The 27,723-nt window shown below is 32.8% G+C and overlaps 1 protein-coding gene across 1 annotated transcript in view; it reads right to left on the bottom strand.

Moving 5' to 3' along the window:
- LOC129222052 (uncharacterized) overlaps positions 1-27,723 on the bottom strand; it is a 67,715-nt gene that overhangs the window by 27,520 nt on the left and 12,472 nt on the right. Inside the window, exons 4-12 of the mRNA XM_054856474.1 lie at positions 18,840-18,984; positions 18,642-18,753; positions 15,149-15,209; positions 13,036-13,160; positions 10,485-10,598; positions 4,553-4,627; positions 3,201-3,324; positions 1,128-1,223; positions 958-1,056 (exon numbers count right to left, since the gene is read on the bottom strand). Of these exons, the coding sequence (XP_054712449.1) occupies positions 958-1,056; positions 1,128-1,223; positions 3,201-3,324; positions 4,553-4,627; positions 10,485-10,598; positions 13,036-13,160; positions 15,149-15,209; positions 18,642-18,671 (724 nt within the window). The 5' untranslated portion in view covers positions 18,672-18,753; positions 18,840-18,984. The remainder of the gene's footprint in view (positions 1-957; positions 1,057-1,127; positions 1,224-3,200; positions 3,325-4,552; positions 4,628-10,484; positions 10,599-13,035; positions 13,161-15,148; positions 15,210-18,641; positions 18,754-18,839; positions 18,985-27,723) is intronic.

Here is a 27,723-nt window from a genome sequence, read left to right as displayed (position 1 = left end):
TTTTACCTCAGCAAATATCGGTATTGCAAAATTCTCGAAATATCGATATTGGGTATACCAGTATTGCAATCCCTAATTGGGGTGATTGGTCAGAATATCTTTGAAAAAGTATCAAATATACAAAGATAAATGTCAATATTATATTTATTCCTTCATACCCATATTTATTTCTATAAAAATGTTGATATTTGATATTAGAGTTGATGTATTCATTAATCAAACTGAAAATAGGCTTGAACTACTGGAAATGAGGCTTCATTTTTCATTTTTTTCAACAATGAAATCATAATCCAGGGGTGCCTACCTGGGGGGGGGGGGAGCATGGAGCAGACTGAGCCATTGAAATTTTTAGGGGGTGTTTTGAGGGGTACATTTCTCTTTTTTTTGGAAGGGGGGGTGCCCTTGCTCTTAGGGGAGGGGTGGGCACACCTGCATAATCATCTCAAATTTATCTTTTCATCAGTGATATAAGATGATATTAAATATTCATATCATTAGTTTTAAAAGTTTTAATTTCGTACTTTGCAAAAAAAAAATTTTTTTTTTAATTGTTTTTTCTAGATTTTGAAATTTTCTCAAATATTGCAAGCAACATAGTGTTGCATATCATAAGAAAGAGCAGACCGTTTAGCAGATGTTCAATTGGACACCTTGATTCATCAGCCTATAAAATGAAACCTATTTTATGACTCTATTCAATTAGGAAAGCATTTTCAGTAATTCAAACAACTTCCTTTCCTTGTTTTCTGCTCTTTCAATGAATTATACAGCCCTATAAATCAAGAGCGAATGCACATATCTTAATAAAATTACACATTATACCAATAAAGTATCTGGGCTAAATTCCAAGAAAATCTGAGACAGTGAAGATACTTTTGTGTTGAATTTGCACAGAATCACCCAACAATATTTAATTGTACGTTTCTAATTTTAAATGCAAAAATCTAAAAACCTCACCTCTTTGATCAGTCTCTATTTTCACTGAATGTTTTAAATACCTCAGGCTTGAAACCATTTCTTTAGCACTTAACGTAGATGAAGAACACAATCCTATAACTAACATATTTCTTAAATGAGCAAATATATTTTTTGTTTTTAAAACTTCAGATGATAAAGGGTACACTTACTATGCATAAGAAGCTTAATGTCAAGCATCACATCACTTGGATTTATCCTTTCATAACACCAAAGTAAACAATCCAGCCCAGTGCAAAGCATTTCATCTGAAAAAAGTACATAAGTATTACTAATTATTTTACTGAGGCAATAGCCTTTTCCTGGATATAACAACCAAATAATGTTGAAAAGTTATATTTAAGAGAAAGGATTAAGAGAGAACAGAGGCAGGAAATAGGTAATTCTTAAGTGAACCAGCAAACCTTCCAAAGCATGTCCCAACAGTAAGGGTATATTTAACACATTTTTAGTTGGAAAATATGTAATAATTTTGTCAGATACTGCTCAAATAAAGTGGAGTATTGAAGTGGTAAAAATTTTGGGCCCTCAAACATTAGTTAGAAATAGAAGTTGTAAATATATATAAATGTACAAATTATAAACTATTAACAAAAGATGAAAGCAATGAAAATTTTTATACAGTTGTACACTAAATAATTTCTATAAAAGGATTTTATATGAATTTCATCTCCTTTCTTACTTACAAAATCATCAAGCATTTTTTCAGTGTCAGTGCAGCTTAAAATTTCCTGCTCTGTATGCAAAATAGAAAAGTTATTGTGTCTTGCTCGAGAACCATCCTTTAAGGGGTCAGGAAATGTCAATTGCTTTCCTCTCTTCCCTCGACCTTGGACAATCAATGTTTTTACATGTAAGTGGGTGTAGAGCTTGCTTTCTTTTGGTATAATTTTCATTAAGTACATATTTTTTGCCCTCCCCCCCCCCCCCTCCCCTTGAAAAATTGTAAGCAACGAGACTGTCTTTCTCCCATTTTATTTTGTGAATAATTTTGGACTCTTTCTCATTTTTAATTCTGCTGTGCCTAATTCACAGTATTTCAGTGTACATTTTTTGAAAAATGAAGTAATGTCCATTTATGAAATATTTCTGATAGTTTTGGACAGTTGATCTAAAAAAATGTAGACAAATTTCCATTTTAAAATTGTTTTTATTAAGGAAAAATATTCCAAGAACGATACATTTTAAATTATTAAAAAAGCTTCCAACCTTATATTTTATGATCCGTGAATGAACTAGGCGACAAGTGTGCATAACCCCCATTAAATTCTGTTTGTAACATTCAATTACAACGTATTTGTGCTTTAGACGCTAGTAGAGCACCGAGGCCCCATTACAATGGGGCACCACGCGAGTGGCGGATACAAGGGGAGATCATGGAGACCCTAAACTGTCAACAATGCTATCAGTCCACATTGTGTTCAAGCATTTGATGAATAAAGTAAACAATTTCAGTAATCTTTTCAATTCATTAATTGTATATAAAAAAATATTTGAAATATTGCTCTTTGTTTCGTTACTTAATTAGTAACTTTAATGACCTACTAAGTGATTTATTCCTGCCCAATTTGGTGCTTTTTATTGACCTCCCAAGCAGTTTTGGAAATTTTTTGTACCAAAGCCGTAAGTTCATCCATGAAGGGGGGGGGGCATTCTTCAGTATACCCCCGCCCTAAAATGATAGTTTGTATACGCCCCTGCACCACGTTTCTATTTTATTCCACTTACCATCAGATTTGCCACCAACTTTTGCTTTGTTAGAAAACACAAACATGGAGATTAATGTCTGTTTTTGAAAGCTGCACCCAGCACTTGCGAATGATTCTATGCTAAAAAGGGGGAGATAGGTTGAGGAGGAGAACTTCTTGCAAGAGCACATGGCTACTATATGAAAAGAACTATGAACAATCAAAAAATGAAAAAAAGGGGGGGGGGAGACTCTTGTGTGTGCCACTGATCTTCTAGTTTCAGTTAAGTAAAATAAAAGAAAAACTCAAAGAATTCCCAAGAAAACTACTTTGAGCAATGGGCTCAAAGTAAAATCTCAAAATTAGAAGAAGATAGATGGTATTAAATATTTGAAAACTAACAAGTTTTTTTTTTTTTTTTGCTTGCTAAATAGTGACTATTGTAGTGAATTATTAAATTTAGAAAATTGTTTAAAGTACAACTTAGAAACTTTTAAATTGCATTAATCTACTGCTCAGTGAAATGTCTGGACTCACCATCGGATATTTTTTCCTTTCTCATTATGCATAGTTTTACTAAGCCAACTTGAATGTGCTGAATTAAAAAAGCAAACATATCTTGAAAGTTTATCATAAGAACTTTATTTTCATGCTTCGGAAGCTAAAAGACAAAATTTCATTGATTACTTTAATTATTTTAAAAAAATAAATAAATAAAAATTGAAAATATATGTATATATATAAAACTTTTGCATTTTTAAGTTTTTTTTTAAAGTATTATTTCAAAAACAAGCAACTGAAGTCTTTTTACAAGGAACAATTTAATTAGTATTTTTGACAAAGGTTTACAACACATTTGAAAGTTAAAAGAACTTAAATTTTAAGTCATATAAGTTTGCAAATAATGACTGCATAAGATCAAAAATATTTTCAGAAAAAAGAGTTGACTGATGATGAGATGTTTTACTAAGAAGTTTGCATTCAGGTCTAAGTACAGAACTAAAAGTGGATGATTAAAGGATCAAAATGTGTCATTTATCAGTCAACTCTTCTGTTTTTGACTGAAAAAATATGTTTTAGTCTTTTTCATGCATTCGTTTTTAAACTTGTTCCTCTGTTTTAGATGCTTGTACAAGGAGATGAAACAAGAATTATCCAAAACCACTCCAAACACACATTAATCTACAATTGATCTTAATTTCAGATAAACAAATAATTGTATAATAGAATACTTTAATACACACAAGTTTAGAGAATACTGTGCTTATAACTTTAAAAAAAAGTAGTTACACAGGTTCTGGGCCCAGCTAGGACCAGTCTGGCTGGGCCCAGAGCCTACTGCTGGTCATCACATTTGTATTTATTTCTTTATCTTTTTAAACATGGAGCAATTATCAACCCAAAAGTAATTTTGATTCAATACTTTCATTTGATATTTGTGGCTTCGATAACTTCCAATCGTCTTTCACCAATGTCTTAGGTAAGTGAATGTGGATACTCACTGGTTAATGTTGACATTTACCAGATTAAGGACTTTTACAAGTAACATATGTAAGCTTTGGAGATTTTTTTTTTGTAACTTTGCATACGTTATATGAAGTAGTGAGAAGCAAAGATATGTAAGTGGACATTTTCAAGTTTCGAGTAAATCAACTTTAAAGATAACATCCTACGTAGGCTTTCGTTGATTTCTTTTTTCTAAATCACGTTGTACAGCAGCACCTACCAGGGCTACTAGTACTATCTCTTGCCCCAAGACAGAGGGGGGGTTCCCCTACCATTTGTACTAATTATCTCCAAATTTTTAATTTTGCCACTTGCATCCCTTTGCTTCTCACTGCCTCATATGACATTTACTTCATCTATCCCTTAATATGAAATATACTTACGCTAAATTCAAACACTTGTTGAAGGAATGAGAAAACATTTTTTGCTTTCATTTCTGAATCAAAATCAAATAAACTCTGAAAAAAGAAAAAAAAATGCATTGAAAATAAATGACAAAACAAAAAACAAATTTCAAAAACATTTAACTGAAAGTTCAATAAATAAAGTGCTTATTTGTTTCTTTTGAGGCTATTATAGGCTAATTGAAATGAAGTGTAGATAGCGTTTACATTGACTTACAAAAAGCTCTCAATAAAATCGTACCTTGCTCTACTAAGCAAACTGTCTCGTATTGGAATAAGGGTAAACTTTAAACTGGATTAGAAACTGGCTTACTGGGAGAAAATGAAGAGTAGTGGCTAAATATTTTTTTTTTCAATGGTCTGATGTTTTAGGTGGGAATCCACAAGCTTCAGTTTTAGGGCAATAGTTGCTTATTATTTTCATCAATGATATAAGTGAAAGACTTTATGGGAACATTAATATTTTTGTCGATGATCACAAAGTTATAGGGGTTTTTAAGAGCGAAGAACAAGTGTAAAAGCTGCAAGAGGATTTAGATCAAATGCCTTAGAGGGCATGTAAGTGGGGTATGTCATTCAATGTTGAAAAATGTCAAGTGCTTCATCTAGGACATGCAAATAAGCAGGTAAGCTATTATTTACAGGAATCTACAGGGCATAAAACTGGTCAGTTAGTATTTTAAAAATTGGTCAGTATTTACAGAATTTAGTCAGTAAAGTCAGTTTTTTTTTTTTGCAAATTTACTAAATAATTAATTTTAAGATAATATTCACTGTCAATTTTGTTTTCATTTTCTGATAACTTTTAAAAAATGCCGAAAAAGCAATCAATTGTTAATATAGCAGCCCAATTTCGGCAGCCTGATAGTCTGTTTTACTTGATAAAAATCTTTGCTATTCTTTTATTAAATTGGAGTGATTTAGTTTTATGGAAAACCCAGCCCCCCCCCCCCCCCCTTGATATTGGGAATATTCTTTGAAACATTTTCCTGTTTTTGCTCAAAGTACAAGGTAAGATGAAGATTTTTTCGGACAAAAAGGTAGGGAAGGTGGGGCACCTTGGTACACTTTTTAGATAACGATTTTCAGAAATTTTATTTTCAAACCAATTTTCACCAAACTTAGCTGAACATGCAAATTAGACATATTTGCTTCAATAAAAATTTATTTTACTCCATTATTTCATCAAATTAAATTTTCATTAAAAAAATTAAAAAGTCATTGCAATGTCCTAACCTGCCCCACTAGGTGGTGCATCTTGGGACACCAGCAATAATCCTAGTAATTGTCATCTCAAATAATTGAAATCTCATTACTAGTAACATTTTCTGCTGTTACTTTAATATTTTAATACCTAGGAAAAAAATCAATTTTCTGTAAAACAATAGTCATTTTCTCAATTTTAGTTCATTTAAACTCATTAGATTTATTAAGTGCAATGAAATAGGCTTTTTCTGTACTGTACATTGGTGGAGCAACTTGGGACAGTGTCCAAACCTGCCCCACATTGCTATTATATATCAACCTTTTAAAAGTTAGACTTCCCAGCACAATACATCTTTTAACCTTAAATTATTATGAAAGGACATGTTTTAATTCCCACATGCTATGATTGAAATTATTTTATTTCCTACTTAAATTTTTTAATAATGAAACCACCTATTAATGTAACTCCAAACCTTTCAAAACAAAGAAAATTAGATAAGTCTTTTTCTGTTCATGAGAGAAATTCCAAGGAAAGGAATATAGTTCAGATCTCCCTCGCAGAAACTGTTTGAAAGAAAAATTTCAAAAGGGCGATTTTAAACGGTCTTTGGTGACATCTGTAAGAAAATCAACATAATTATAGCACAATATATATTTGTGCTATAATTACATTGGTTTTTTCCAGTTATTTCTCAACACAGGGTTATTTCTCGATCTTTGGTGATGTTTGGAGGCCTTCCACCAGGAATTTTTCAAAATTTAAGTCTTGAAAGACGGGATTGTATGTATCTCGGTTAGTGTTAGGGAAAGGAATGGGTTCAGTGACTTTCCTGGACTGACTCCTCTGGTAATTTTGCAAGTCTGAAGTTCCAAAAGGTGCAATTTTAATCGACCTACAATGATGTTAGGAGGAGGGGTATCCGAAACATTTCCCTGGAATTATTACGAAATTGAATTTATTAAATGCAATTTTAGAGTAGATGTAGATCAGATATGTTGGAGAGGTAACAGCAAAAAAAAAAACAATCGCCCGCTCCCTGACAAATTTCTGGATCCGGCCGGGCAACATTGGGCATCAAAATTATATGAAACTGGAAGCGAATATTTTTCAGCACAAGAATAACTTGATACTTATGATGGAAAACCATGAGAAGTAACTTCTAGACTAGAGGTAATGGAAACACAATTTCATATTTTCATTTGTAACTGTTTTTCAACCTTTAAAAAAATCATAAATTAAAAAGTGTTTGTAATTATGGGACACCCTATTTTCTAGTTTCCTTAATGAATTCAACACATGGTGTTTTTTAAAATAAATCACCCTAACTTGTGTTTCTCTCTCTCACATACTTGTTATCATACACATATGTGATATAAATCAATCCATTTGTATTTTTACTGTGAATTGTGTTTTATACTTGTGTCTATATTTTGGGGACAGGGTGTAGTTTTTGTACATGAAAAAATATTTGCTTATTAGTAATTAAAACAATCTTCTAAATGTGTTCTGAGTTTTACTAAAAGATGTTTTCACTAAAAATTAACTTTATGTTTCCCAATTTCAAAAAAAAAAAAAAAAAAAAAAGTTGTTTTCTACTGAGTTTTCAAAGAGAAAAAAAGTGAATGAAAAACGGCTCCCAATTACTTAATACTATTTTAAACACAGCTGCAAAATCTTCTAATTTATTCTCCTAGTTTCAGAAAAAGTTTTATTCATTGTACAATAAATAACTTTCATAAACTAAACTTTCAGTCAAAATGTGTACCAAATTAGCTGTATGTTATGTTGCTGCATATTACAAACAAAGCTAGTATCTATTTCACTAAGTATGATACTCTTTTTTGTTATGCCAAAGTTTGTTAATTTATTAAATTTTAGTCAGTATATGGCCAGTATTTAGTCAGTATTGGTCAGTATTTTATAAATTTTGGTCAGTAAAGTCAGTATTTTTGACCCTCTAAACTGTTTTACCCCCTGAATCTATCTTAAGCAAAGAAGAAAGAGTTGTTGATCTGCGTCTCTTAATTAGTCAAGACTTGAAGTTTAATCAGCAGTGCAGTGAGGCAATTACAAAGTCAACAGAATGTTGGGTTTCAATCAATAAATCTATTTCACAAACTTCTAAGGAAGTTCTTCTACCTTCATAGTCTGGGGTTTTCCCATAGAGTATGCTCCATATATGCCGTATACTCTCAAACATTTAATATAAGTTCTGTCTATATCTTATTAGTATTAATAAACTGTTTAATTTTGTAAAAATGTTAACTAACAAAGTCATTTGTTACTTTGGCAAGAAAAATATTATTCAATAACAAATAATTTTATAAAAATTAAATTAAAACTATGTAAATATTTAAGCAGTAAGTTACTGCCCTTAAGCCAGTGCTGAAGAATTTACCATAGCTATTCAATAAAGAAAAATTAAACTTACATTTTTTATTTAAAAGGGACCAAAAACAATTTATTTAAAAGTTTAATATGAACGAATCACAGTAACAATGGTTTGCTTTCTGATTGGAACTAAATGGGGAAATTTAGTTTTGTTGCAAAATAAACCTCGAATTATCCGGCATATCGGCTAATGTGGGATAATATGTATATGATCACATACACATATTGTGCACAACAGATTACTGGGAGTATTCCCTCAGAAAAATTGGTGGGAACACCACTGTTTATAGTAAGACCTCATTTGGAATATACTGTTCAGTTTTGGTCTCCTTTAGAGAGATATCAATTCATTGGAAAGGGTTGGACAGAGGGTTACGAGGTTAATAAATTGACTTTTTAATTTAAATTATGATTCCAGGCTCATACCCTTGAGCAAAGGAGAGTAAGAGAGGACATGATCCAGTTATTTAAGTTTATTAAAATGGGGATGTTTATGGGTTGAATTTCTGCACAGATGACAAAAGAAGGGTCATTGTTTTAAGCTTTCAAATCAAAAGCTAATCTTGAAATCAGGAAAAATAACTTCTTCAACAGGGTTGCAGGCAAGGGCGCCCATATGCAAAATTTTAAGGGGGGAGGGCTCAGATATTTTCCCCATATTTTAGCAGAATATTTTCCCCATAGAAACTAATTTCAGTACAGATTATAGTTAATAAAGTTTGACATTTTTAATTAATTATTCATTAATAGCTGGAGAAGAAATGTTTTTACATTTTTGCAAAAAAAAGTACTGAAAGCAAGGAAGTTCTAATTTCTAAGGGGGGGGGGGCTTGAGCCCCCCCCCCTGCTCCCCTATATGGGCGCCCTTGGTTGCAGGCATTTGGAGTAGTTTACCAGAAGCAGCTGTTACTTACAACAGAGTGAATAGAGTTAATAGGTCTTGATCCAAATTTGGGGATTGATAAATTGAACTAAGACAGGCCTAGTTGGGCTCAGAACCTGTTGCTGGTCGACACATTTATATTTGTAGTTGTGTAATGATAACAATACTGGCAGTTGAAACATTCCATACTTACATTTGATAGCAAATTTTCAAATAGCTTATGGGATAACAACTTTTGTAGATTTAAAATTCGAGCAAGTATTCAATCAAATTAACAAAAATAAATGAAAAAATAGGTTTTTTAAAACATAGAATTTAGGAACCTTTTTATAATGGAAGTAAATAAAATGCTTAAACAGTACATGTGAAAGATTGAAAGTTCTAAGATTATAATTTTTTTTTATAGAAGTTCTTTTTAAACAATGAAACTATTGCTTTTATTACCAATAGAATTATTGTTTTCATTACCAACAAAAATATTGTATAGTTTGTGTCTGCATCAAAATCACTATCAACTAGAAAAAATAAATGAGAAAAAAAAAAGATAGTCTAATAACTTTGTTTTCATGAACGTTACTTAATTTGTAAGATGTAAAACATACATCCAAAGATCAAAGAAAACAACTGAAAAACAAGAAGAAAAATTTTGGCAGGTTGTTACCCAGAGATAATTAGACAGGAAAAATATTAATGGAATAAGTACTTTACTATTCCTATGACTTTCAAGGGATTGATGTCAAACAAGGTATTGTGGGAACTAGCTGACAAGCCCCTACACAACTACATGACAAGAGATTGCGCGGTGGCGCTGCCAGAGTCTATGTGGCAGCGAGAGTATCACCATAACGTGCGGGAAACAGTACAGTGCAATTGACTATGGTCAAGAGAGGGGACCAGTGTGGTTCTTGCCCTTTGAAAGACTTGGCTGAGGTTGAGCACCGTTTCAAGTACCAGAGCTAGAAGGTAGCGTGGTACCATGTGCCAGATTAGGACCGGATGCTGTGGTATCCAGAAGTAACAGGACATTCATATTCTTGTGTAAATAGATCCTCATCATCGTTAAAGAAACATTTGTAGATAAGCACCTAATAAATAATTACTCAGTTAACGTCAAAGTCAATGTGTCCCCCACAGTATAGTCGAAATTTTAACAGACAGTTTGATTACTATGTCAAAATTAATTCAACTAGGGGTTTTAAAGCAAGTATAGAAACATAATACTTGGTAGTATTTTTTTTTCTATCAATTTACAAACTAATTAGTTATGAAAAAACGTAGCTTAATTATTTTTACTACACGAGGTTTTCAAATGTTAATTTAAAATACATTTTCTTGATTAAAACATGTTCCAGAGCTTTCAGATGGGGAATATAAACAATAATTATTGAAACAAATTTTACTGGTGCATTGAAAGGTAAGTAAATACTTACCACAAATATTTGTTTTGCTAATTCATTATTTTGCAGAAGTTCAATGACAATTTTCATACTCTCATTTGAAGCATTGGAAATATCTTCAAGGCCACATTTTATCCACAAGTAAAGCTAAAATAAATTTTAGAAAATGAACTACAAATCATTTTTCTGAAAAGCAAATTAAAGAAAAAAAAATTACTTCAAAAATTTGTGTACTGGCCAATCATTTTGAACACCTCTGAGCCAATAAACATGAGTTTCCTCGTTATGTCTGTCTGCACATACATATGTGTGCATGACCCAAAAATGGTATGCCATATACGATTGAAATTTCATGTGTAATGGGGTGGGGGGTGGGGGGGTAATTTCATGGTGTACCATAAAATAATAAACATGCAAAATATAACATTGAAAATAGGAAACTCAAAAATTTTAGAACATTTACAACTCCCTTACCCCCCAGTTCCCCCCAAAAATAATAAAAGCAGGAGAGAAGGGGATATACAGGGGAATAAAGACAAATAACACTGTGGTGGGAAGGTAAAGTGCAGTGACTACAAATTTTTTCATTTTCCACTTTTTTTTTTTTTTTTTTTTTTTGCAATTTTGTCATCTATCATACTTTTACTTTACTGTATAAGCTTGCTTATTTGGTTGTTGCTGAAAGTAAAACAAGAAAAAAATGTCAAATTCTAACATTTCTCTATTGTTAGTATGGAATACAAAACACGTCTCATTTTTGCTAATACTGTACTTTACCTTCCCACAGCATACATACTACTTCTTTGAACTACTTCTTCAACAAAAGATTGTAAAGAGGGAAAAAGCAAGATTTCTCTAAAAAAAAAAAACTAAGCATGTAAAATATTTAGCCATGTGAGAGGTGACCAATTTTTCATTATTTTCAGAGCAACCTTTTAATATGTAATATTTTGTATCAACATATGAATTAAAATACTATGTTATACAGTCAACCAAGTCTCAACTTATGCGAGAGATACATTCCTAGACCCTTAGTGTAAGTCAAAATTTCATGCCGTGGACCCCCCCCCCCTGAAAGAAACTTAATGTAATTATGCATTATATTGTTTTCCCCTATGAGTTGTATTGAGGACAAGCCCTTTGCTCCCCCCTCCCTATAAAAGGTCTGAAATTACAGGCCTGGTTAAAACTATTTCTAGATAATACAGATGCAATGTGTGCGGATTCATTTGCTGCTGTTCAGAAACTTTTGCTCTAGATAAGTGCATCGCCTGATTTTTGTTAATTAATACTAATATTAAACATTGGTTATCTTTAAAACATGTTGAGAAATTTATGAATAAAATTGCCCTTTTGCTTTCATGGATACTTGCTTGAAAGTAAATGTTATTTCTCACTAGAAATTTTCCCTACCTTCTTTGAAATGATTTTCATGCTGCAGATAGTTTTGAGTTGAGTGTGCAGAAAGTTCATATTTTTATCTTAGCATCGTTTAGACTAGTACAGGTAGGGAACTAGCTTTCAGCGATATTTAGTAGCCAATAGCGGAGGCAATAATTAAGTCCCATGATCCTTTCCAAAAATGTTCTTACTGCGGGCAAGAAATTTAATGTAAGCTCTCAAATTCCTCACTCGTGAAAAACTAGCGTTATAACCATTTCATGTAAGTTGAATCGCATTGTAGCACAAGTCCACTGTACTATAAAAAGTACATTCATTTTTAAAAAAGCTGTCTAACAATATTCATTTATATACAGTTGAACTCGGTTAATACAAATTGGCGACAATTCAAGAATTTGTTCGTATTAACCGTTATTTACAACAACAGTGAATAAGTAAAATGGGGAAAAATTAAAAATTCATATGTAAATTTAAAACAGAATTGCTCTGCAACTCATTGACAATGTCGATCTTCTCACGAATCGATAGTGCTTTTCTTTTTACACTCCCCATCTTCAGCTTTTAATGGGCTACCAAATGAAGCAAGATTCAGTTTATAAGAAATGTAAAATGGAGAAAAAATGGTGAAATGAGCGTTAATTCTTTCAGAATAGCAGAGGCCTTGGCTACTCACAATAGCTCAATGCAGCTAAGAATATTTTCAACCCCTAGAGAGCAAACAAGTATGAACTGGGAGGGAGGTATTCTAGATTAAGAGGCAGGTGATATAAAGGACAATTGGGAATTAAATGCCGGCATTGACAGCAGTTTCACTTAAAATTTTCAGTACCACCCGGAAAAGATAGAATAGCTGTCACTACTTGATGACTAAAAGAAAAGGGTTGGACTCACAGGATTAAGGAATACATGGAGAGCTTTCTATAGTGACACAAAATTGCTGAAAAAGAAAATTGAAGCACTCAATCGCGATTTTTTTCCAGGAAGAGGTCAGAAGTTTTGTTTGTCTTAACTGAAACTTTCATTTTGATCTACATAATATCCATGACACGTTTAATGTAAATAAATAGTTAACCAAACTTAACAAAATGTTCATTTTAGCCGTTATTTCGTATTAACCCTCGTCATATTAACAGAGTTCAACTGTACATTCTCATAGCATTTTATGACAAAGAAGAAAGCTTACTACAGATGAATTCATGGAGTTTTGTTCATTAGTTGCAACACACCACCAAAGAAATACTTTATGATGCGTATAAACATCCAGAGGTACAGGTAATTTCAACAAAACATCCCAAATGATTGAGTTGGCTATAAAAGAAAAAAATGCTTTAAAAAAAAGCAAATATAAAATTACAAAAAAAAAAAAACATTATCAGATAGTTATAGATAATCTATATAAATAGGAAAATTTCAGCTACTTCCCTCTTTTTTGCCATCAATTACAACCCTTGCAGTCCAGTTAGTTCTTTTATGCATTTCATGTCAAAGAAATTTTATGGGGTAGAAATGTATTTTGATTTCATGCTTTTGCTGAGTTTTATTTATTTTTCTTTTTAATAGCAAGTAAAAACAAAAAAGACTGAAAATGATGATCTTCTTTAAATGCAGAGGACAGATAGAGGAAGGGGGTAATACTTTGGAATGATTGCTGTAATTTTAAATACACAGCATACCTTTAGATTCAAGTTTAGTAATTTTGAATTACTGCACACGGGGCAGTCCATAAATGATGTCACACTTTTTCTCAAACATTTTTGACCTCATCCCCTCTTTGGCACAAATTATCACACTTCACAGAACCTCCCCCCTACATATGTCATGCCATTTTTTAGAAACATATTCTTATAAAAATGAGTGATGCCATACTTTTTACCCCTACCTCTCCCTTGTCACAAACTGTTGCAATTTCACCAACGCTCTACTCTCTCAAAGTGTAACATCCTTTATGTGAACAGCCCCTTATTTGTACAAATGTTTATACCCTTCAACTTTTCCATTACTTTTTTTGTTTCAAAACTGAATCATTCTTGTTCAGAATTTATAACATTCTAAAAGAGTTTACAGCGTGCTACACAAAAACCAATGAGCTCAAACTCACAAAAATACTAGAATGTATTCATAGCCAAAAGTGCTTTATGATCCTAGAATTTCAAACTTTCAGTGTAAAATTTTTTTTTAGCAACCTGAGCCTAAACGTGGCACACCGTTTCACAAAACTGATTCGTCATTTTGGAGCACTTTTTGGGAGATCCTAAATTTTAAAGATTTGGACTTAGAAAGCTGAAAATTTACATAGGTTAGTTTCAAAGGTATCTCTGCACCTCTATAAAATTTCACCCAATTTGGAGATGGTTCGGTGGGGACAGTTTGGAAAATCAGGCCAGTTGACATGGAATGACTCACACAATGCTTTTATTTGTAATTATTATGTTTTTAATTCCGAATATATTAGTCAGTATAAAAATATTTTATTTCCTAACTCTTGTCATACAGTGCCACAGCACAGCAATCCTTATGCTCAAAGGTACAAAAGGTGGAGAAAAGTATGAAAGAATTCAGAAAATATAAATGTCAAAAAAAAGAGTAAATACTAGGGACATATCCAGGGAGTAGGGATTGGGTATATATATCCCTGAAACTCAGATTTTTTTTTTCTTTTCTGTTTTGATTTTTTTTTTTTTTTTGACCGCAAATATTGAATTAAAATGTGCTCCTTGCTAAATACATTTGACCAATGCTGTTCAATTTTAATCAATAGACTACAGTTATTTTAATTTCAAATATTTATTATGCTTTTGTAAGAGGGTAAACTACTGCAAACTAAACACAAGATGATAAAAAATAATTAAAAGAAAAAAAGTAATCTAATATTAATTAAAAGACTACTTAACTGAGGGGGGAAAAATCTTTTACATACTTTTAAAGACAACAAAAACTTGAAATCTTTAACAAAAATTTCATCCTTTTACAAAAAGAAGAACAAAATATAAAGCAAGAAAATAAAAAACTTCAGACTTCTTCCCAAGAAGTTTTTAAAACTAGTTAGACTTACTTCAAAGCATAAAAAATCAGCACAGGATAGGTTTTTTCTGACATATGAGTGTTAAATACAGAAGATGTCAGTTAGAATAACAATACAGTAACATGTTACAGTAATAATAATGTTATATGTAAAATGTTTCAAACAACATGACATGTATAAAGACACAAATTACATTTTCATTTGTAAGCAAAGTGCAATAATATAGCTTAAATTATGAACAATGCATTGCATGTTACTGCTTTGGGAAAATTACCTTCTTCAAATCCTGCATGCAATTTTGTGTTGCTTTTCTTATAGCATTCATACATACATATCTAACAAAAGAGGAACAGTATTACATGAAGTATCAAGCAACTTGTATTACATTCAAATAATAAGGAATTAAGCACAATTCCTTAAAATAACACTCTACAGAAAAAGAAGAAAAAATATAAGTGAACAAAAAAAAGATAATGAGTAAAATTACTCTAAAAATGAATGATTTGATAGACCAGTCAGAAATAAGAATTTTGTACTTGTGTAAAAATTCAGAACATTATATTTTTGAAAAAGTTTCAAAGAGGCAAGGGTAAGAGCTCAAAGATTTAACTAGAAAAGACTGACTGAAGAATTTAAAATTATCAGGGGCTAAAATTCAAGGGAGAAAAAGACAGAAATTCTAAACAATTTGATTGAAAAGAGACTTTTATTGCAACTTTTACAGACTAAAATTGGTAATGCACTCACTAATCAGCCACTTTGCCGAATATTTATAATTGGCTGATTATCAGCCGAAAAATTAGTTGATTAAAATTACTTTTGTGTAGAACAAGAAAATATGTTGAATGATTTTATTATACCAAACCAACATAGTAAACTCCCAATTATCTACAAGGGGTTTATCAGCAGGATGGATTGCCCTGCTGATTTTCACGCTTTAAAAAAAAACTAATCGGAGATGATCTGTGTGAATGCAGATAAATACACACATTTTAACTTAATAAGAGCTAAGCCTATTTTTAAACATTCCTATTTGTTTCTTCCCTCTCCCTTCCACTGACATCAATCTTCCAAGGTCACCGAAATCTGATTAGTTAAACTTGATTTTTAAATCTTCACTGCTTACTGATTTGGGTTTAAACTAGACTTAGATCTGCACTACTTCCACGCATAAACAAGTGACGGGATCAGTCTTGAAAACATTCTCCACCCCTCTCCTGTGCATTTTTGGTGTAACCTACTTTTATTTTGGCAGGTAATCTATCTGTGCGATTTGCTCACGTATGTGTGTATTAGTAATGAGCTATCATTTTTTCGCTTTTACATGCGTTTTTTATATACTCTATTATGGTTTTAGCTATAGTTTAAGTGTATGCGGTCGTTATTGGTATTTTTAAGCTATTGCATACACTAGTATTGTTTTTACAAAGTTTGTGGATTATCCTCGAATTTGCTTACTCCCGATAACTGTGCCACTCTATTTTGCGGATTAAAGTGGGTTTGCTGTAGTTTCAAACTCTGGCTATCTTGTCCCAATATGATTCAAATTTTAAAATTATTGCGATAATGTGTGAACAACAAATTCATATTTTGTAGAAAAAAGATGCAAATAGACCAAAGACTTAATTCAAAATGGTTAAATCCAAAGAGTTAATTCAAAATGCATTGGAAACTTTAAAGCAAAAAGGAACTAGATTTAGGAAAAAAAACTTTTAGGGACTTGAGATTTTTTTTTTTTCCAATATGGTTGCAATAGGTTCAACCATTTTTAGACTTACTGCCATACCCAGATATGGCATCCATTCTTTCATGTGGCATCACTATCAGTGGAGTGCCATTACTACAGTGAAACCTGTGTAAGTTGACCACTCACGGTGCAGTACTTTGGTGGTCAACTTAGACGGGTGGTCAACTTAAAAAGGGCGGCAATGATTTTTTCTATTTTTTGTCATTTCTGGCACCATGTATTCATTTTTTGAGTAATTCACCCTTATTCTTTCTGTTCAACTCACTTTCATTGTTTAACATTATTGAAAGTGAAACAATAATTAAAAATACTATTCAAATAATTTTGTTATTTTTTTCCTTGTTTTTAACTATATTAGACACTGTAGTTTTAGAAATTCCATATGTGCTGGCTAATTTTCCCCGTCTTTCTCCATTTTCAATTAATTTTAATATAATATTTCATACTTTTTATTAATCTCAAGTTCAACTAATTTTCTTTTTCAAGCCTTCTTTGTACAACTTATAGCACAAAGAGCAATAAGAACGACTCTCCCAGTTCATAAAGGCAAAATTAAAATGTCGTATCTCTTAATCCCTTGCACCAGAAGCATGTAACTTTACTCATTAGCAGGTGTACATCTGCGTACCAGCAGAGCGAGGGGCCCGCGTCCTTAAACGGGCTAACGGCCCTAGAAATTGAAGAAAAAAAAGGGAAAAAAAAATAGCACTAAGACTTATTCACTTCACAAAAATACACTGCTGGCCACTAGGGAAGGGCCCTACATACTTTGTTACAGTAGGCTCAAAACGTATAGATCCTGGCCTGCTCTTTTAGCACAATTCCTGTGTTGCCACAACATATTGCAACTGAAAGAAAAGACTGAACTTTTCTACTGACACCTATTTTCATTGAACGGAGTACAAAAAGCTATCTCAAATAGAAAAACAAATGAAAACAAGTTTGGAGAATGAAGAGCAGCATAAGCTTTATGCTGCTGTTTAGTTAGTAAAATGCTAGTCTCTCATCAAAGCATTAAAAACATTTTTGGAAAGCTATCAAAAAAAAAAAGAAATAATAATAATAATAAATAAATAATAAAATAAAATAATTTGCTGAAGAAAGTGTAAAAAAATAAAACAAGTGGTCAACTTACAAAGGTTTTTTTTTACAATATTTCAAACCAAATTTGGTGTACATTAGTGGTCAAGATAGAGAGGTGTTCAAGTTACAGAGGTTTTTCTTTATTATATGAGATAGGACTAATTCCGTTCCTGACAAAAGCGGTCAACATAGACAGGTGGTCAACTTACAAAGGTGGTCAACTTTACAGGTTTTACTGTATGAGAATTTGACATCCAGTTTACCTGCTAGACCGAGGCACCTGGGCTCTTATTGATGCAAAACTGTACTAAGGATTAAACCCTTTTCAAAGCCAAACCAAATGCCCAAGAGGTCTTTTACTTGCCTCATAATCACATGACATGAGCGCTGACGATTTTCTGGATTGTTAAAAATCCACCGACTGGCCTCCATGGGTCAGAACCCACAGACCAGGGCATGGAAGACCAGCGCTTTACCACCATGCAACCAGCGGACACTTGAGACTAAAGAAGGCACTTTTACAGGGAAAAAGACCAGTTGAGAGCATTTCTTCCAATTTTATCACCCCTGCAACATGCATTAAACAGTTAAGTTTAATTTTGCAGCTGTGGTAAAAGTTTTGTTTGCTGCTAATTAGTCATAAGTTATATTATGTTGATAACAGTAGTTCTATAAGAACCATCTTTTTTTATTCTTTTTAACTTATAGTCCTAAAACAATGTTTCAACATGATCTTTTACGATAAGACCCCTTCCAACTAACAGGATGATTTGCAATTATTCTACTTTTTTATGTATAAAAATATTTCAGGCTTTAAATATGAGGATTTCAGGAGATTTTAATACTTCAGTAGTTTACTTAAGTTTTGGGGGAAGTTAGTAGTTAAGCTATCAATTAAACTAAAAAAATTAAAATATATAGAAAAATAGTTACTCACAGCCCAAAGTAAAACCAAATGCTTTAACATAACAGATGAAGATGAAAGTTTTTCAGAATTGCAAGAAATAAAATATATTAAATGAGGTATCGCAGACTTGACTTCCACAATTCTAAGAGGAGGAGAAAAAACAGATGAAAAAAAATATCAAAAGTTTTCACTACATAAATAAAAATAAAGATACAATTTAAATCTTACAAATTTCCATGCAAGTAAGATATGTAGCATACAAAAAGAAATGCAGCTTGAGCAGATGAAGCACCACCTCCATCAAATTCGAAATTTGTATCTTCTATTAAACTGCATTTCTGAGACAAAATACTGGCACATTCTTCTAAAGGGGCTGAAAAATAAATACAGTCAACCCCAGATTAACCAGAGATAAGTAAATTTCACAGAGTAAAATGTGTAAAAAAGACATGCTTTCATATGCAATAATGTAGCAGAAAATGAAAAAGGTCACCAAGGATGGAAAGAAAACTTATTCGAATGGTCAAGGCCAACAGAAGAGCAACTAAGTAAAAACCTTGTTAACAGTCTGAAACAGTATGGTGTGGAAGTGGACCCACCATTGGTCCAAGGAAGACTCATCACCAATGGGATGCCTGGTCAAAGGCCATGCGGGAAGGTCAAAATCACTCCAGATATGGTAAAGAAAAGGATTCACTGCACCAAATATGCTCAAGAAATGTTTTAAAGAGTAAATCCTGACCAGTGAATCCTTTTCTTTGCCATATCTGGGGTGATTTTGACCTTCTTGCACGGCCTTTGACCAGGGATCCCTTTGGTGATGAGTCTTCATTGGATCAATGGTGGGTATACCTCCACACCATACTGCTTCAGACTGTTAACAAGGTCTTTACTAGTGGCTTTTCTGTTGGCCTTGATCATTCGAATTGTTAAATTATGATACATTTATCTTTACCATTGTGGCAACACATTAGTACTTTTACTATTTTTGAAATGGTCGTTGCTGTAGTTTCGTTATATTTTCGTTGTTGTCCATTTCTAAATAAATACAAGTAAAAATGCATCTGGATCCCTAATTATTCTTCAAGCAACATAACAAATCCACGGAGCTCACTTAACATGGTAGCAGAAGCAGTAGTTATTGAAAACTATCGAAGATCAAGAAGATTTGTTAGTAAGTTGCTTTAGAAACAGTGATATATAAGAGAAAGAAACCTAATATGGCGTATGCAAGAAGTAGTGATATTGGTATGCCGCTTTTCGATGGTTCAGATTACTTTAATTGGAAAACACGAATGATGAAATTTTTGCAGTTCAAAAAGTGTAAGGAAGTGGTTCAACGGACAGTTAATGCTAACGATGATCGAGCAAAATGGGTAGAAAAAGATGTTCAAGCAACAAATTATATTTATGGCGCTATCACAAATAAGCAATTGGAATACATTCATGAATGCGATTCTGCTTTTGAAATTATTGCCAAATTTGACACAATGTATTTGAAAACTTCCACTTCTTTGCAAATTGTATGTAGAAATAATTTAGAAAATGTGAAGTTAAAGAATTATCCAGATCTAAGTTTATTTTTCGATGACTTTGAAAAGTGTGTGAACGACCTTAAACAAGTCGGTGCTACCGTAACGGAACAAGAGAAATTGAATTATATGTTAAGAGCATTACCATCAAACTATAGCCACATTGGCGATTTAATTGACGTTTTACCGGAAAAGGATAGAACAGCTGAATATTTGAAAAGCAAAATTAAAGCGAAATCGCTCGAGGAGAAAAATGATTGTGACGAACGTGCGCCAATGGAAAGATCAAATGCTTTTAAAATTGAAACAAAGAAATTGGGTCCACGAGGAAATATTTGCTACAATTGTGGAAGAGCTGGACATATTAAAAAGAACTGTTGGTATGGCAACAGCAAAATGAATTATCATGGCTCCTACATATACTATCATGGCTGTTTGGCTCCTACTTTTAATATCGCTCTCTAAATGAATAAACCAACTGACATGGTGTCAGGAGTTAAAACCAATATAGTAAGTGGATTGCAAAACCATTAGAGACGTTTTGGTTTTCTTTAAATGAGCGTTTAATTTTCACAAAGGAAATTATTAAACGTTGAAGATCCTACAGTGGATAAATTTTGTTAAGAAGTAATCAACCACAATTAAAAATGGATTCGTTCTGTGCTCCTGGAGAACTTAATTTCTCATCAGGAAATTTAAAAGAATCATGGAAAAAGTGGAAACAACAGTTAGAAAATTACTTGGTAGCGACAGAAAAAGACGCCAAATCCGACAAAACGAAAATCGCCATTTTGTTGAATTTATTGGGAAATCAAGGCTTAGAAATATTTAACACGTTCAATTTTGACGGCAATTCTTCCAAAAGTGATAATTTTGAAGATGTTATTGCAAAATTTGAGGACTATTGCTCGCCAAAGCAGAACGTAGTTTTTGAACACTACAAGTTTTTTTCATGCAGCCAAAAAGGGGGACAGTTATTCAATGACTATTTAATTCAGTTGAAAACCTTAGCGTCGACTTGTGAATTTGAAGAACAAACAGATGGACTAATCCGTGACAGGATTGTACTTGGGATACGTGACCAAGGACTTAAAGAAAGATTGTTAAGGGAGCCAAGCCTAACTCTAATCAAAGCAGCTAAATTTGTCCGCGCAGCAGAAACGAGCCAAGAGCATTTAAGGTTGATGAAAGGCGCTGAAGCACCGATATTTAATGAAACTAGCGTGGATGTCGTCCAGCGGAAAAAGTTTACTAAGAAAAATATGCCTGTTAAATCGTCACAAAATGCTGAGTTTGATTGCAAGAAATGCGGAAGACGTCATAAAGCGAGACAGTGACCGGCATATGGAAAGAAATGCGCCAAATGTAAAAAGGAAAACCATTTTGCTATTGGTTGCCAATCACATGGAAGAAAAGTTCACGAAGTTAAAGAACAAAGCGAACTTTGTGTTTTTATTGATTCAGTACACTCCGCAAAGGTAAAAGAGACAAATTCATGGAATAAGAATGTAATCTTGTCAAATGATAAGCGAAGTTTAAGTATGAATTTTAAGTTTGATACTGGATCTGAAGCCAATATAATTTCTTATAGGGAAATTAAAAGCCTAGTGAGGAAACGAGATCTTAAGCCAACGGGCGTTACTCTACTGTCATATGGGAATCATAAAATTATTCCAGAAGGAATTGCTTTATTTAAATGCTCTACAGATAAGCTTAGAGACATTGAACTAGAATTTTACATTGTGAATTTTGAGTCAAAACCTATTTTGGGATTAGATGCATGTAGAAAGTTAATGTTAATTGAAAGAGTTGACGTAATGAAAATTGAAAGTAAACAACAGGTTATTAACCAATTTAAGAGTGTATTCAGTGGAAATGGTAAATTCCCTGATGAACCATACAAGATTGTTTTAAAAGATGATGCTGTTCCAGTTGTACATCCTCCTAGACGGGTACCACAAGCGCTACAGGGTAGACTGAAAGAGACTTTAGAAAAATTGGAACATGATGGAATTGTTTCAAAAGTCAGCAAGCCGACTGATTGGGTCCAAAGTCTGGTAATTGTTGAGAAGCCAAATGGAAGTTTACGGCTTTGCCTTGATCCAAGAGATTTGAATAAAGTCATAAAGCGGGAACATTATTTAATTCCTTCATCTGAAGATATAACCAGTAGGTTAGAAGGTACAAAGGTATTTTCAGTACTTGATCTTAAAGATGGTTTCTGGCACGTTCCTTTAGACGATAAGAGTTCAGAAATTTGCACTTTTAACACGCCATTTGGGCAATACAAGTTTAACAAGCTACCGTTTGGTATTTCTTTGGCACCCGAGGTCTTTCAGAAAAGAAGCCAAAAATTGTTTGGTGACATCTCAGGAATTGAAATATATTTTGATGACATAATCATTGCTGGTGCGAATGAAAAGGAACATAATGCTACATTATTAAAAGTTCTAGAGAGGGCTAAGAGATTTAATGTCAAATTTAATGCAGAAAAGTTTCAATTCAAAGTCCCTGAAGTAAAATATATGGGCCAAATCATTTCTAGTACTGGATTAAAAGCAGATCCAGGTCACATTCAAGGCATTCTTGACATGCCAACTCCCACAAATAAAACTGATATTAGACGGTTACTGGGTATGATAAACTTTTTGTCGAAATTTTTGCCGAACATATCGACTATTACAGCGCCTCTAAGAGAAATTATCAAAGAAAATGTTGAATTTTATTGGGGAAAAGATCAAGAAAAATCTTTCATGAAAATTAAGTCTTTACTGAGTTCAACACCAGTTTTGAAAGTGTTTGCGAGTTCAGACCCAATAGTAATTCAATGTGATAGCTCCAAAGATGGACTTGGAGCGTGTTTGATTCAAAAAGGACAGCCTGTGCCATTTGTATCAAGAAGCCTTACAAATAGCGAAAAGAATTATGCACAAATCGAGAAAGAATTACTAGCTATTGTATTTTCCTTTGAAAAGTTCCACAATTTGGTGTACGGTCGACATGTAACAATACAGAGTGATCATAAACCATTAATAACCATCGTAAAGAAACCAATGCACAAAATTTCATCACGCATGCAAAGAATGTTGTTGAAACTTCTAAAATATAATTTTAATATAGTCTATGTACCTGGTACGCAAATGTACTTAGCAGATACTTTGTCTCGTGCATTTTCTACTGACACTTGCATCAAAGATGATCCAGAAATGTTAAATGTCATTCATCAAATCTCAAAATATTTACCTATGAGTGAAAGGAGAAAAAGCCAGTTCGAACAAGAAACTAGAAATGATCCAGAATTAAAAATAGTTCTTCAACATATAAAAGAAGGTTGGCCAGAAAGCACAAAGAAAATTCCACAGAATATAAAATGTTATTACAAGTTAAAAAGTGACTTACATACTAACAACGGATTAGTTTTTCTTAGTGACAAAGTTGTAGTTCCAAAAATTCTGAGAAAGGAAATGTTACAACTTATTCATGAAGCACACTTTGGACTGGATAAGTGCAAAAAGAGAGCCAGAGAGATCATGTACTGGCCTAAAATGAATTCTGAGATTGAAAATTTAATTTCCCAATGCAGGGTTTGTGAAAAATTTAAAAGAGTCAATAGCAAAGAGCCACTGCATCCTCACGATATTCCTTACAGACCATTTGAAAAGGTTGGTGCTGATTTGATGAGTTTTGGAAACAAGTCTTTCTTAGTTTTGATTGACTATTATTCAAAGTGGTTGGAAGTTTGTGAACTTAATGATAAGTCTGCAAATGAAGTTATTGACAAGCTGAAGTCTATTTTCGCAAAATTCGGTGTTCCAGATAAAGTAGTCTCAGATAACATTCCATTTAATAGCTACTTATACAAGCAATTTGCCAAAGAATGGGATTTTGAATACATTTTCATAAGTCCACACTATTCACCTAGTAATGGTATGGTGGAAAGAGGAGTAGGAATAGTCAAATCTTTATTCAGAAATGCAAAGGAGGATAACAAAGATTATCATGTAGGTTTAATGGAGTACCGAAATACCCCCATTGCAGATATAGATCTCTCTCCTGCTCAAATGATGTTCAACCGAAGGCTCAAAACTAAGTTACCCATAACCAGTAAATTATTAAACGCAGAGCTTTTCAGTAATATAAGAGAAAAATTAGTTCACAGACAGAATAAGCAGAAGTTTTATTACGACAAAAATGCTAATTCGCTACAAGATCTCAAAGCAGGAGATAATGTGACAATAAGAAATTACGCAAATAAGACTTGGGAACCAGCTCAAATAGTACATAAGTTAAAATCTGTTCCAAGATCCTATATAGTTAAAAATAGTTATGGTAAAACGTTAAGAAGAAACCGTAGAGACATCAGGAAAGTAAATTTGCAGCTTAAAGAACAAACATATAAAAATATTTCCGCATCAAATGATAACATCAATGAAATTCCTGATAATAACAGCAGCGTTAATGATGATGGAGATACTCACACTGATGTCAGCAATAGAACAACTGTGAACAATGATAACTGTATTCGAACCAGAAGTGGACGAATATCAAGGCGTCCTGCTTATTTAAAAGATTATGTAACTTAATCTTATTTTGCTTTTGTACTTAAAATTTCAAATAACTTATTATCTTAAAAGGGGGATGTCAGATGTAACTGTGAACCGCACGCAATAGTAATGCACGTACGGTCGCTTTCCAAATGTTTAAATTATTAGTTGGTTTTAAATAAATGTATTGTGTTGTTTTGTACATGTTTGGCTCCTACTTTTAATATCGCTCTCTAAATGAATAAACCAACTGACACAGGGGTTACAAAAATTATCGTGGACGAAGCCTTGCAAATAATCAGGAACGAAGCCAAAGTTTTGATAATCATCGCGCACGTAGAGCGAACTTTAACCACAGTGTAAACAATAATCAGTTAGAAGAAAGTTTCCATACTACAATAATTGAAAGCCAGAGCCGTGTCCAAGGGGAGGGTTTTAGGGGTTAAACCCCTCCCATTGAAAAAAAAAAGTATGTCAAATGAAGAAAACGATTGGCTTAAATTAACATTAATGCGCAATTCTGCGTTTAACGTCCCCCCCCCCCCCTTCTCTCTGAAGTTTTTCTGTAATTTTAACTCAGTAATTATGTATTTTTTTTCCCTCTAATTCAACTCAGGTGGACCTAGACACTTGCATTTCTTTCTCTTATAACTTAAAAAAATTTGCATAACATTCAAATGTTATGTATTACAACTGTTAAAGCTTTGCCGACTGAAATAATGTTTTGGAAAAACTGTGGTGGTAGAACCGTTGAATTATCAACCGATACAAAGCACTAATATTGCTTATTGTAAGGAGGTAATGATGAATTTGGCATGTGTTGCAGCTATGAAGCTGTATTAGTGATGGTGTTTAGTAATGTAATTTTGCATCTACAATAAGCTCGTTCTAAGCATTATTTCAGAACATAAAATCTGATATACATTCTCTTACATAAAAAGAATTCGTGGAGAGTTTTTAATACTTGTTAATAAACCGCATAGTTAACAGATTTAATTAAAAAGAAATAAACAAGGTTTGATAAAAGTGAACCTGTAAAATGAAGGAATACTTTGGTCACGAGCAGCCAGAATTATTCTTCTAAGGGAGGGGGGGGGGGTACAGCAGTACTTACAGGTGCATAAACGCCATACTGGGATCGATAATTTGTAGTAAAACTACTAAAGGTTGTGAGGGATTGAATTTCCCCTTCCCAGGTAAGATTAAAACCCCTCCCTTTATGAAAATCTGGACACGGGCCTGTTGAAAGCAACATGTCAAGCTCTGATGAAAGTATTATGACAAATAGAAATGAAATTAACTGGTTGCTGGACAGTGGGTGTACCGATCATATAATAAATAATGATGAATATTTTGAAGATCAAGTAACATTGAAGGACCCAATTAAAGTAAAAGTTGGAGACGGAAGGTTGTTAGAAGCGACAAAGGTTGGAAATATTAAAGTCTCTTTTCCTGTTTATGACACTGAATCGAAAGTAATTTGAAAAATGTATTTTATGTTAAAGAAATGAAGGCAAATTTATTAAGTTATTTGAAGATTACAGACAATCATAAAATAGTTTCAAAAGGACAGTTCTCAAAAATTTATAATTTTGATGGCACATTATTAGCAATAGCGAAGAAAGAGGAAAGATTATACAAAATAGTAAGTTACGTTTCAAATAAAATATTTGCGAATGTTGACAATAAAACACTAACATTAAAAGAAAAGCTGCATTGTACATTTGGGTATGTAAATTCTAAATATTTGGACATTATGTGTAAAAATCAGTTATTAGAAGGGATACCTAAAGAAATAGAAACAGAATTTATGAAGTGCGCTATATGTATTGAAAACAAGATGCATAATTTACCCTTTAAGAATAATAGAAGAAGAGCTGAAGATATATTGGAGATTGTACACACTGATGTAAATGGACCTCGCAGAACAACTGGATGCAATGGGGAAAAATACTTCGTTACTTTTACCGATGATTATAGCAAATTGGCAAAAGTTTGGTGTATTAAGACGAAGGATCAAGTCTTTGATTGTTTTATGGAATATGTAAATGAAGTTCAAAATTTAACTGGAAAGATAATAAAAGAGTTGAGATGCGATAATGGTAAAGAATATATGAATAACAAGATATATAGCTTTGCAAAAGAAAAAGGAATACAGATAAAGCCATGTCCACCATATGTACATGAATTGAATGGCACAGCTGAAAGATATAACAGAACAGTAATGAATATGGCTAGATGTCTCCTAGCAGAAGCAAAAGTTGATCGGCGTTATTGGCCGGAAGTAGTTAAAACAGCTGTTTATCTGAAAAACAGGACATTGACAAATACTGTACAGAGAAAGACACCTTATGAAATATTTTTTGACAAAAAACCTTCTGCAAAAGAATTAAAACTATATGGCAGTAAAGGGTATGTCAGAGTACCAGATGAACTAAGAGAAACCAAATGGGATAAAAAGGCTGTATTTGGAATTTTGCTTGGATATACGGAAGTTGGATACAGAGTTTTGGTTAATAATAGAATAATAGTTGCCAGGCATGTTGACATTATTGAAGAAAATATTATGTGTATAAACTGTGGTGATGAAGATGACAGTCATGATACAAATAATATGACACTGTCTGAAGAAGTGTCAAATGGGCAAAGAAATAAAAAGAATTTCAAAGACAATGCGAAAAATGATGATGAAATAAAAGGTGAAACGAGACCGAAAAGGCAAGTCAAACCACCCGTTCGATTCCATGAAGAATTCGGATATTATTGTGTTGATGCGAATTTTTGTGATGCTACGATTCCAGATAACTTCAAGGAGGCGATAACATGCAATGAAGCTGATCGATGGAAAGAGGCAATGGACAGGGAGATGAACAGTCTTTTCAAAAACAATACTTGGACACTAGTGAGTAAACCAGAGGATAAAGGCACTGTATATGTGAAATGGGTGTTCAAAAGAAAACCAGGAGATACTACTGATAGGAAGTCAACTACCGGATTTGTAATTGAATTATTTGGAAATCCCATTTATTGGAGATC

The sequence above is a fragment of the Uloborus diversus genome, chromosome 5, assembly GCF_026930045.1.
Source record: "Uloborus diversus isolate 005 chromosome 5, Udiv.v.3.1, whole genome shotgun sequence".
NCBI classification, from domain to species: domain Eukaryota; kingdom Metazoa; phylum Arthropoda; class Arachnida; order Araneae; family Uloboridae; genus Uloborus; species Uloborus diversus.
Note: the sequence above shows the minus strand (reverse complement) of the source record. Positions and strands in the feature narration are given on the sequence as shown.